Raw genomic sequence first — 13356 nt, 5'->3', positions numbered from 1 at the left:
TGTCCAGTCTGCCAGCAAGGTAAGGGGTCGGAAGTTGCAGAAGGAACGCATCACCGTCCTGTTTACCACCAATGCCTCCGGTACCTGTAAACCAAAGTTATCGGTGATTCACACAGCCCGCAAGCCGCACGCCTACAAGAATATGGACATGAATAAGCTTAATGTCCACTGGCTAACCGCACGTAAGGCGTGGATGTCCTCTTCTCTGTCCCTCTTCTGGTTTGACAACTGTTTTGTTCCTGACGTGCAGAAATTCTGCGAGCAACAGAATGTTCCATTCAATATTTTGTTGCTCCTTGACAACGCACCTGGACACTCGCCCCTACTTATGGATCGTCACCCCAACGTAAAAGTGGTCTTCCTTCCTCCCAACACTACGTCATTAATCCGCCCATGGACCAGGAGTTGATCTGCAATGTGAAAGCTGCGTACTCTGCAAAGAAGTTCAAGCTCCTGAACGACTCTACCAACACCAAGGATGAGTTGCGTAAGCTGGGTGACACCGACAGCGAGAGCAAAAGCGACGAGGACAAGGAACAAGAGGCGGCGACTCAAGAACTTCTCGTCAAACAATTTTGGAAGAAGTTTAACGTTAAACAAGCTGTAGACTTCTTGGTGGAGGCATGGGATCTGCTGACTATTGCTATGATTCGTCACGCATGGAGACATGTGTTGCATGGCATACCAGGTGAGAGGAGGAGTGAACCTGTGACTGGTCAGGTTCAGACTGTTGCAGTAGCAGTGGACCTTGCCAGAGAAGCTGCGCTCAGTATTACAGCTGAAGGCTTCTCCGAGACCACCAACGAAGACATGGAGGTGATCAGAGATCCTGAAGTGACTGCCGACGAGATGTTGGAAGAAGAACCCGCCAGTGAAGAGGAGGAAGAAGGTGCGTCATTCTCCGAAGAACCTAGTTTAAGTCATAGTGATATTAAGTGTGTCATAGAGTTTACAGAAAAAATTAAGTCCATCGTTTCCCGCGACAATGACGATGAACGCTATGACGTCTTCCATACCCGACTGGTGCAGGCTATGGAGCCGTACATCAAGGTGTATCACGACAACATCAACACCAGCCGTCAGAAAAGCATAACCGAGTTCTTCGCCCGCAACCCACCACAGCCAGTCCAAGCCAGTGATAGTGAGAGTGAAGTTGATTTTGAGGGATTTGTCAGGGAAGCCATGACAACTGTAAGTGACAGTGATATTGATTCACCTAGTAATGGTGATTCACCTAGTAATGGTGATTCACCTGAGGGGCAGTAATCTGCCCTCTGCCTCGGAACCAGCTTCCATCCCCGTATGCCGACCCATCTCTTCTACTACCGTGAGTGTTCCTCAAAAATTTTCGTTTTTTAACCTATTCTTTATTTTTCCTATGTTAACCTTTATCTTTCCTAACCTAACCTCTTCTATATTACTTGTTTTTCATGCCACCATAAAGTTAAGATAGAATTTTTACTACAACATAGTTATTTGTCGTCAAAAAGTGGAGTTTGGGGTCGGGCTGGGTTCTATTGGAATTAATCCCATATGTTCTGTTATTCACTTAACGCGGTTTTCACTTAACGCGACCTATATATATATATATATATATATATATATATATATATATATATATATATATATATATATATATATATATATATATAGTGCTATAAATTTAATCTAATTGGTTCTAGAACCTTGTTCACATAGCATTCGCTTTGTTATAGATTAATCTATTCTAGGTCTCAAATACAACTACTATCACTGAAAATATAAGAAAAATAAAATTGTAAAAATTGTAAAAAAGTGCATAAATATGCATCTAAACCCCTGAAATAAAGAATATCATTAATATTTGTAATAATAAAACAATAAATTAGAAAAAAAAAAAATTTAAATTATGTTCGTTGTAGGAGTTTCGTTCGTTATAGCATTCTCAATTTTATAGGTAAAACCATTCGTTATAGGAATATTCGTAGTAGGATCCGTTCGTTATAGCATACCCCACTGTATATATATATATATATATATATATATATATATATATATATATATATATATATATATATATATATATATATATATATATATATATATATACAGTTGTACCCCACTTAACGCTGTCAATTGAACCCAGAGGGTCCTGCGTTAAGTGAAATCCGCGTTAAGTGAACAACAGAACATATGGGATTAATTCCAATAGAAACCAGCCCGACCCCCAAACTCCACTTTTTGACGACACATAACTATGTTGTAGTAAAAATTCTATCTTAACTTTATGATGGTATGAAAAAACAAGTAATATAGAAGAGGTTAGGTTAGGAAAGATAAAGGTTAACATAGGAAAAATGAAGGTTAAGTTAGAGAAACTAAAAGTTAGATGTAACACTTACGGTTGTAGAAGAGATGGGTCGGCATACGGGGATGGAGGCTGGTTCCGAGGCAGAGGGCAGATTACTGGCCCTCAGGTGAATCACCATTACTAGGTGAATCACCATCACTGTCACTTACAGTTGTCAGGGCTTCCCTGACAAATCCCTCAAAGTCAACTTCACTTTCACTATCACTGGCTTGGGCTGGCTGTGGTGGGTTGCGGGCGAAGAACTCGGTTATGCTTTGCTGACGGCTGGTGTTGATGTTGTCGTGATACACCTTGATGTACGGCTCCATAGCCTGCACCAGTCGGGTATGGAAGACTTCATAGCGGTCATCGTCATTGTCGCGGGAAAGGACGGACTTAATTTTTTCTGTAAACTCTATGACACACTTAATATCACTATGACTTAAACTAGGTTCTTCGGAGAATGACGCACCTTCTTCCTCCTCTTCACTGGCGTGTTCTTCTTCCAACATCTCGTCGGCAGTCACTTCAGGATCTTTGATCACCCCCAGGATGTCTTCGTTGGTGGTCTCGGAGAAGCCTTCAGCTGTAATATTGAGCGCAGCTTCTCTGGCAAGGTCCACTGCTACTGCAACAGTCTGAACCTCACCAGTCACAGGTTCACTCCTCCTCTCACCTGGTATGCTATGCAACACATGTCTCCATGCGTGACGAATCGTAGCAATAGTCAGCAGATCCCATGCCTCCACCAAGAAGTCTACAGCTTGTTTAACGTTAAACTTCTTCCAAAATTGTTTGACGAGAAGTTCTTGAGTCACCGCCTCTTGTTCCTTGTCCTCGTCGCTTTTGCTCTCGCTGTCGGTGTCACCCAGCTTAAGCAACTCATCCTTGGTGTTGGTAGAGTCGTTCAGCAGCTTGAACTTCTTTGCAGAGTACGCAGCTTTAACATTGCAGATCAACTCCTGGTCCATGGGCTGGATTAATGACGTAGTGTTGGGAGGAAGGAAGACCACTTTTACGTTGGGGTGACGATCCATAAGTAGGGGCGAGTGTCCAGGTGCGTTGTCAAGGAGCAACAAAATATTGAATGAAACATTCTGTTGCTCGCAGAATTTCTTCACGTCGGAACAAAACAGTTGTCAAACCAGAAGAGGGACAGAGAAGAGGACATCCACGCCTTACGTGCGGTTAGCCAGTGGACATTAAGCTTGTTCATGTCCATATTCTTGTAGGCGTGCGGCTTGCGGGCTGTGTGAATCACCGATAACTTTGGTTTACAGGTACCGGAGGCATTGGTGGTAAACAGGACGGTGATGCGTTCCTTCTGCAACTTCCGACCCCTTACCTTGCTGGCAGACTGGACAACGAAGGTCTTGGAAGGTAGCTTTTTCCAGAAAAGATCAGATTCGTCCATGTTAAACACCTGGTCGTCAGTGTACTGTCCTTCCTCCATAATCTCACGTAAGAACGGAGGAAAATCTCTAGCCGCCACACGGTCAGCACTCGCTTCCTCACCACCAATGTTGATGTTGGTGATCTTGTTCCTCTTCTTAAACCTATGCAGCCAACCAGAGGAAGCATTGAAGGGTTTGGCCTCTGCAATTCCCAGCTTACGTGACACTGCTGCGTATAGCTCACGTGCGTACTCCTGCACTGAGCGCGTGTCCACCGCCATGTTGCGTCGCGCCTGACGAATCAAATAATTCACCAGCAAATTTTCCACTTTTGCCAGCACCCTGTTCTGGCAATACCTGATAGATGAAGCACCTGCAGACTTTGTGATTTTCATGTGCTCTTTGATCTTGGCTGCATCCTTCTTGATCGTGCGAATCGTAGATTCGTTGACGCGATGCTGGCGCGCGAGATCAACTTGCCGTGTTCCTTTCTCCAAATCTTGAACAATTTGGTACTTCACCTCGTAGCTTAAGGAACGTCGTGTCTTCTTTGGCTTAGTGCCGCTGGGTCCAGGTAAGGAAAGGTCTCTCTCTGGGGGCGGTGGTGGTCCGGCGGAAGCCATTTTACTGAACAATGGATGCGCGTTTACACGGTGTGGCCTTGAGGGATGAAACTGCCGCAGCTAGGTCAAGCATCGTCTCTCCTCCCTCCCTCCCTCCCTTCCCGGGGTGGTCACGTCATAATACTTTAAGCCAATTACAGCTAGCAGCAGAGGGGGGTAGGGATGCATGGCCAATCACAGTCCGATACGTCATATGACGTCAGTGATAACGCAACAAAGACACACACTGCGCAACCTTACCGCGCGGCTTGCCCAAGCGGAGGGAGGAGGAGGGAGGGGCAGGCAGGCGGGTGGGCAAAATCTAAAAATAGCGTCTCGAGCCGGACACTCACCGCGTATATGTGGAAAAAATCCGTGTTAAGTGAAAGTTCAGCTCTGGCAAGGCCCCGCGTATATGCGAAAACGCGCTAAGTGAAACCGCGTTAGGCGGGGTAATACTGTGTATATATATATATATATATATATATATATATATATATATATATATATATATATATATATATATATATATACACACACACACACACATACATACAGTAACCCCTCCGTTAACGAACTCAATCCATTCCAGAAGGTCGTTCATTAACCGAAAAGTTCGTTAACCGAAACCATTGTTTCAATGGGTTTTTGGGTAATTGGTTCCAGCTCACCGAAAATTTCCTAACTTCAACAAAAATGGTAGAAAAATTTACTTACTTTGAGGTGTGTATGTAGAAGGCTCCTGGATGATGATGATGATGTGCATTTGAAGTGGGTGGTGGAGGAGGAGAAGGGAGAAGAGAAGGAAGTGGAGGTGGAGGAGAAGCATTTTACTGCTTCTTGGAAGGTGAGTCACCTTCCATGAAAATGTCAGGAACCTCTGGACTGACAGATTCTCCACCATGAACATCCTCTCTCCTTCTTGAAGTGGAAGGCTGAGGGATAGCATCTTGTTCCCTCTGCCTTTTACTGAAGAAAGTGTCAATTGTGGTCTGTGGGGCATCTGTCCTCCTCACCATTAACTTATGTTTAAAGAAGGAGACCACTGAGTCCTCAACATTGTACTGCGCACCTCATTGTAATTCCTAAAAACCCGTTTTAATTCATATTACGCTACATAATATTCAAATCCACCGCGCTTGTAGAATCTCAGGAGCGCGTTTTACCCTCAGGATCACTCTCAGTAAGCCCCGCCTTCGAACACAGTTGTCACTACGTTTATTGCACTCTCTACTGGCCAACGCAACCTTGAATTAGTCTGTTTAAATCAACCCAAGTAATTCGCCAGACCTTTGTCAACTGAGGATCATCTTTGAATGAGTAACAGTTAGTTTGTTTGTAATTATTGTCATTGCGTGAGTAGCGATCACTGGCAACTCAGGGGTATATAAACTCAAGCATCAAGGGAGAGCGTCCCCTGACGCTGATTCGCGTTTGTCTCCAGGTATGTTCTGTGTTTCCTAGCCATTCAGTTAATTCAGTCAATTGTAGTGATTATCAGTGTTCACCAGTGTTCATGATTTAACAGTTGAATTGTCATTCACCCAGTGTAGAAGTCATATAACGTAAATACGTCTGTCGTCTAGACAAGAGAGTTTGTTGGTGTTGTCATGTTTCTCGTCCCCTGACGCTGATTCCCGTTTGTCTCCAGATCGAGGGTGGGCTTAATTGAAACCCACCGGTTGCTCGGAGCCGGTGGATACCCAGCCGTGGTCAATATAGGATTGATGGCGCTGATTCGGCATGATTAATCGGCTCTACTCTACCTCGTGGGCCGAGGCCCCAAACCCATCTCGGGTCGGAGTGTAACCGACCACAACAGCAGTTGTTAGAGGCGCCAGTGCTATACCCTGGGACAGGCCTTGGAATTATGGTCCACAGTGTGGTTGTATATGTTTTTTACCAGTGTGTTTTATAAGAAATAAATCAATGAAGACATGTTATGGTTTCACCCTTCTTTACCCTTATCGATCTGATCAATGGAAAACCTAACCCAATGCCTAGTCCACTCTGCCCGCTACCTAACGAGCTACATGCTGTCCAGAGGGGGTCTGGTGGCAGCGACCCTTAGAAATTAAGATTAGAGTTAAGTTATCCCCTTAGACTTAGTGACCCCAGAATCTGGCAGTATAACATGACACAAAGTTAGTTCAGTTTTTTCCACTTCTGGGTGCTTTGAAGCAAGTTCCCTGAACTTCTCCCAGTAGTAAATCACATCTTTCAACTGTTTAGCTGACATATGGTCATCACTTTCAATTTCCTCCTCACCACTGTCGGCCTCTACCTGTAACATCTCATCCAGTTGCTTCAAGTCATCAGGAGTAAGTTCCTCCTCATGAGACATCACAAGCTCTTCCACATCCTCCTCCTCCACTTCAAGGCCCAATGACTGACCAATGGACACAATCTCTTGGTCCAACTCTGTTTCTTCCTCAAATCCCTCAAAATCATGGACTACTGATGGCCACAGTGCTTTCCATGAAGAATTGAGGGATCTAGTGGAGACTTCTTGCCATGATGACACAATCAATTTTACAGCCTCCAGGATGTTGAATTGTGTCTTCCAGAACTGTTTCAGTGTTAGTTCAGGATCATTGGAAGTTGCCTGATGACACCTTCTAAACATTTTCTTCATGTACAACTTCTTGAAGTTGCTGATCACATTCTGGTCCATTGGCTGTATGATTGATGTAGTGTTTGGAGGCAAAAACAACACTTTCACAAAGTCAAATTGATACTCCAAAGTTCTGGCAAGTTTAGGGTCATAACCAGGAGCATTATCCATGAGGAGAAGAGCCTTTAAAGGGAGTGTATTGGTGGTTAGGTAGCTCTTGACAGAAGGGCAAAACACATCAACAGCCCATTCATTAAAGAGCTGTCTTGTCACCCATGCCTTACGGTTGGACTTCCAATAAACTCCAAGCTTTGTTCTTACCACTTTCTGTTGCTTGAACACCCTGGGGTTTTCAGAGTGGTAGACAAGCATAGGCTTCAGTCGGAAATCCCCTGAAGCATTGGCACCAAGCAATAGAGTGAGACGGTCTTTCATGGGTTTATGCCCAGGTAAAGAGGCTTCATCTTTGGTGATGAATGTTCTTTTGGGCATCTTTTTCCAGAACAGCCCAGTTTCGTCCACATTGAACACTTGCTGTGGAAGATAATTTTCTTCTTCCATCAGTTTATTAAATTCATCTAAAAACTTTGCTGCCCCTTCTTTATCAGCACTAGCAGCTTCACCATGCCAAACAACACTGAAAATGTCACTTCTTTTCTTAAATTTTTCGAACCAGCCTTTGCTGGCCCGAAAATCTTCAAATTTTGTGCCTGAAGAACCAGGTTGATCTGCCTTTAAATGTTCGTAAATCTCCCTGGCTTTTTCACAAATGAATTCAGTAGAAACTGAATCACCTTTCATCTGTTTTTCCCTAATCCAGATGATAAGTAACCTCTCAGTTTCTGCGATTAGGGATCTACTTTTAAACACTCTTGTAGATTTGTCTCTCACTTTCACTTCTTTAAATTTGTCTTTCTGTGCAAGATTTGTCGACACAGTTGATGTCGACATGCCATATTCTTTGCTAAGCACATTTGTTCTAATGCCTTGTTCATGTTTTTTTATGATTTCCTGCTTGGTTTGGATTGAAATAGCTTTTCTTGATCTCTTAGGCCCTATGCTGGATTCAAACAATGTCAACACGTGTTTTTCAAAGTTAAACTTGTTGTAAATAAAGAATATTTTCTTTAAAATAACACTGCACTGCGCTATATATTGTCAATATGTAAAATAAATTTCAAAATGACCAATAATTTGCTTGGAAACACAGAAAAAAAGCATTTAGTTGAAGAGAGTCTCAAGCAAGATGTTACCTCCAGTGAAAACAGAGAGACTAACGCCTGTTTGCTGTGTTAAGAGGCTGGATGCCGCGCATTAAACTAGTCACTTTACCTTCAATTATGTTCAATAATTGTTAAAATGACTAAAAAATTGAATATTAAACTTTTAAAATTATTGAACAGTATAAACTTCTCGAAATATACTAAAATAGTAAGGAATTTAAGCCCTAGAGCCGATTTATGTATTGGCGGACTAATACTACAGCTGGCTGACCGGCCAGTGCAAGCGAAAACATGTTGAGGTCGGCTTGTAAGAAACTCGTTAACCGAGGGGTTGCTTGTTAACCGAATTTAAGAATCTTATGGGAGGCAGCTCGTTAACTGAAATTTCGTTAACCGAGGCGCCCGTTAACCGAGGGACCGCTGTAATTAAAATAGAGACTGGGCCAAACTCCACTTTTTGCCGACACAATACGTACGTTGTAGTAAAAATAACATCTTAATTATATGATGGTATGAACACATAATTAATAATTAAGAGAAATATCAATAATATTAGGTTTTTTAACACTTACGTTAGTAGAAAAGCTGTCGGCACACGTGGATGGCGGCTGGTTCCAAGGCAGAGGGCAGATTAGTTGCCCTCCGGTGAATCACTTTCACTACTCGCAGAGGTTTGCAGGGCCTCCCAGATAAACCTCTCAAAGTCCATATCCTCACTGTCAATATCACTATCACTGACTTGGGCTGGCTGTGGTTGTGGTGGGTTGCGGGCGAGGAAGTCCTCAATACTACGTTGACGACTAGCATTGATGTTGTCGAGATAGATCTGGATATACGGCTCCATAACTTTCGTCAGATGGTTATTAGACGCTTCATACCGATGCTTGTTTGGGTCGTTGTCAAGGATGAGCTTAATTTTCTCCCCCAACTCGATGATTTCCTTCACACAATCATGGCTTGGTCCAGGTAATTCAATGTTTTTCTCTGGTGGTGGAGGTCCCGCGGAAGCCATTGTGAGTTGTGAGGGGAATAGCGGGCAGAAGAGAGAACTGTATACGTGGACTGAGAACAATGAGACAGGCCCTGCTAGGTCAGCGACTTCTACCCTCTGGGTGGCAGGGCACGTCATGTTACATTAGACCAATCACAGCTAGTGAAAGTCGTGGTGCTAATCAGTCATTACTTGCCTCCTCAATGAGTACTAAAAAGCAAGGAGCGCAGCGTAAATGACCAAAGGCGTTAACCAAAACCCCGTAAATCCAGACTATACTGTATATACTGTATATACAGCTACTCCTCGACTTACGACATACTTGACCTACGACCACCAGGACATACGACTGCCTCAGTCGTACCAAAATTTTGCCAAATTACGTATTTTCGAATCCTAACGTTAGTGATTGCACTGTGTACTGACAAAATTTTTGTTTGTAATTCACTTTAAAATGGCTGGCAAGCTTAAAAGTGAGAGTTTTGTGGTGCTGAGAAGAAAAAGAGACACCCATTTTAGATTTTCTATGTAATATTTAAGCATTTTCGACTTACGACCAATTTGACTTACAACCTGGATTTGGGTCCGTAACCCCATCGTAAGTTGGGGAGGAGCTGTATATATAAATACACACTTACAAATGCATCGCTTCATGAGATGACTCGTATCTCTATCATAAGCAAGTTCTGGTAAGTAGAGCAGGCATACCAACACTTCAGCAAATATTGAATTAGTCCGATAAACAAAATTATAAATAATGAATTAGTGCATGTTCAGTGTGGATGTAAATCATCTAACTTCTTTAATATGGAACTAAATAATTAAGTTTTAATTCATAAAATAACTCATTCATAATGATTAAACAAACTTTTTCTTTTACATGGAATGATCAAATTAAAATAAAATACATGTTGTGAATTATAATTAATTATTCATATTTTTTTTATTAATTGACAAATATGCTGACTTAAGTATTGTTATATAGAAATGTAACAAATACTTCACCTATTTGATATTTGTTAATGTTAGCAATGATAATTAGAAAGCCTACAAGGCACTGTATGGTTTACACTACAGTAGTACCCCGATTTACGCGGTCAATTGAACCCACAGGGTACCGCGGAAAGTGAAAACCGCGTAAAGTGAACAACAGAACATATGGGATTAATTCCAATAGAGACTGGCCCGACCCCCAAACTCCACTTTTTCCGACACAATACCTATGTTGTAGTAAAAATAACATCTAAATTTTATGATGGTATGCTCACACAATTAATATTTAAGAGAAATACAGTCGCCAGGTTAATGTCCATTCAAATAACGGACTCAAATCCCCCTCCCCCCCTCTTCCCAGCTCACTAGCTCCTACCTCTCTGATTAATGTTTGGGTGAAAACACTAGATTTTAACGTTTAGTAATAAATAATACCTCAGACTAAAGTTAGGATAATATAATTGACATTTCTGGATTCCTTGCAGGTCAGGGAATATTTTGAATGTAAACTTCATATATTTTGCACAAAAGATAAAATATTTGCTTTGTGTAAACCAAATTATTACTTTAGATCTAAAATTTGTATGTCTAATGCAAAATCCATGATATTTATATTCAAAATGATCATCATATTGTAAGAATTCCAGCAATGTAAATTATATTCTGGTCGAGTAATTTGTATGAATTTTATGAGCTAAAACAAATATCTTCAGTTCATAAAAAAAAAAAAAAATATTCTTCACGACACTATCTGTCAATCAAAGTACCCCACCTTGCCTCCCCCCTCCCTCCTCACACTCACGCCAGTTGGGTGGGGGTCGATTAACCACTCACACCTCCCTGCAGGTCGTGTGTGGGTAGCTCTGGAATTTTAACGTTTAGTAACAAATAATACCCCAGACTAAAGTTAGGATAATATAATTGACATTTCACAGTTCCTTTGAGTCAGGAGAATATTTTGAATGTAAACTTCATATATTTTGCACAAAAGATAAAAATATTTTGCTTTGTGTAAACCAAATTATTACTTTAGATCTAAAATTTCGTGTGTCTAATACCAAAATCCATAATATTTATGTTAATGATCATCATATTGTAAGAATTCAGCCAATGTAAATTATATTCTGGCGGAGTAATTTAATATGAGTTTATTAGCTAAAAAAAAAAAAAAAAAAAAAAAAAAAATTATACTTCACCGTGTATATGAGTAGATGCACCGCGGAAAGTGAGTCTGGTTCTGGCAAGATACTGCATAAATGAGAAATCGCGGAAAGTGAAACCGTGTAAAGCGGGGTAATACTGTATACTGTACATGTCAGACATAAGTATTTCTAAAGCTTGCTTGAAGTGTAGATCAGAATTATATTTCTGACCTGATTGATGCGAGTGATAAAGGTGCGAGCAGTATTCCATACACCACGCACCAGATCCTCTGGGATGATGCTCACCAGTTCATCTGGCAATGCACCAACAAGGTCAACAGGAAGCTCTCTTGATTCTGGGATTTGGTCTGTGGCTGCCCCTTGACCTTCACCAGATTCACCGCCATCTCTGATCCTTGATGTATGGCCAAGTTCTTTATGCTGTAAAAATATTTTTTTTCTAAACTAAGAGGAAGTAAAGGTCCAAATAATTTTTAAAGACCCTAAAACAAGCCTACGCAAAACATCACTGTCACCCACATGTATATGCATAATACATATTTAGTATGCATAAAATGTGTTTTATTTATTGCTGTAAAGTAGTTATATGATTAAAATGTGTTTCCGTACTTGTTATTTTAGATTCGCTAACAAATATAATCTAACTAGACCAACTAGGAAGAGACCTCTCCCTTATAACATTGATGTACAGTAAAAGGAAAAAATTGCTTCATTATTCATATAACATTTATATATATGGACTTTTAGGAATGGAACCCATAATAATAACAAGGACCTACTGTGGTGCTATATGAGTTGTACTGTAGCATAAATGCATTTTTATCATTGTCAATTACAAGTAACTATCACACCACACTTACCTGAGCTGAGCTTGGTTGTTCACAAACAACACCTTGCATGTCTTCTGACCCAGAGACCCATGTTGTTTTGTTTTGCTCTTCTTCTTGTAACTGATCATCATGGTCAGTATTACCAGCACTAACTTGTTGGACAGTGTATGTTAAGTTTGTTCTTAAAGCTTCAGTAGGTATTTCCATAAATGGTTTTGTTTCTGTAGGAGGATGTGGCATTGGTGTCTTGTTGCTTTCAAGCTCTAAATATCCTGAAGTTTCAATTTGAGATCGAAACTTACAATCATGGGTGGTAGAATTTCTGGTTGGGAATACTTCAATGATTGTCCTTGAATGGCTACCTTCCTGGCTAGCATTTGAAGAAGCTGATGCCCCTCCACTGTCAATTAAACACTCTCTCTGGTCATCTTGAGATTCGGAGGCAACTGCAGTAGTACGATCATCTTCATCTGCTGTGAGAAAGTCGGGAGAATCAGGTCGGTCAGCTTCTGAAAAAACAACAGGTGCATTTTCAGGTGAATCAAGCAGAGTAGCTTCCGCAAGACCTATGAAATGGTAAAGTACAACATGGTGGAGGTCAGTTAAGTTGTTACTGCATAATATAATAAAAGGAAAATAAGTAAGATCTGTGAGAAATGATAAAAGTTTTAAGCATGGTGAACATGTGCAAGCCTTCTCTGATGGACTCGAGGAACTCCTTGGTAAGTTGACCAGTATTACAGAAAGACCTGGCTAAGGCTGTGTTACGAACCCCTCCACCCAGCACTACGAAGCACGCCATCTATTGTCCTGATCTACCTACCCAGCACCACGAGCAACGCCATCTAGGGACGAGACACGAGTATGACTCGTCTTAGTTACCACTCCGAGGTTTCCCTTCTCCCTATCCTGGTTGTTGCGTCACCTCCTCAGTCTTCTTTGTCAGCTCCAATTCGAGGAGAGAGGACTTGGCTCTGGGAAGTGACCACAGGATCATCTATCCTCTAAACCTACGTGCAGTGACTACCTACCGTCTTCTACAATACTCAGCCTTACTCGTCAGCCATCTCAGCTCCTCACTTAAGTACTAGTATCTTGTATTAATTTCCCCACGTCCACTTGCTTCGAGATTGTTTTATGTTTATTAATATGTATATACTGTTAATGTTTAGGTTAAATTTGGTTAAGGGTAATTTATAAGCTGAATATTTTGTTAA

General features: G+C 41.4%; 1 protein-coding gene across 1 annotated transcript in view; it reads right to left on the bottom strand.

Annotated features, from left to right (window-relative positions):
- Positions 1-11462: 11462 nt before the first annotated feature.
- Positions 11463-13356, bottom strand: part of LOC121876241 — a 41079-nt gene continuing 39185 nt past the window's right edge. The window contains exons 4-5 of the mRNA XM_042381247.1: positions 12170-12648; positions 11463-11729 (exon numbers count right to left, since the gene is read on the bottom strand). Coding sequence (XP_042237181.1) covers positions 11478-11729; positions 12170-12648 — 731 coding nt within the window. The 3' untranslated portion in view covers positions 11463-11477. The remainder of the gene's footprint in view (positions 11730-12169; positions 12649-13356) is intronic.

Source organism: Homarus americanus, unplaced genomic scaffold, assembly GCF_018991925.1.
Source record: "Homarus americanus isolate GMGI-L3 unplaced genomic scaffold, GMGI_Hamer_2.0 scaffold34921, whole genome shotgun sequence".
NCBI classification, from domain to species: domain Eukaryota; kingdom Metazoa; phylum Arthropoda; class Malacostraca; order Decapoda; family Nephropidae; genus Homarus; species Homarus americanus.
This window is presented reverse-complemented; position numbering and strand designations above follow the sequence as displayed.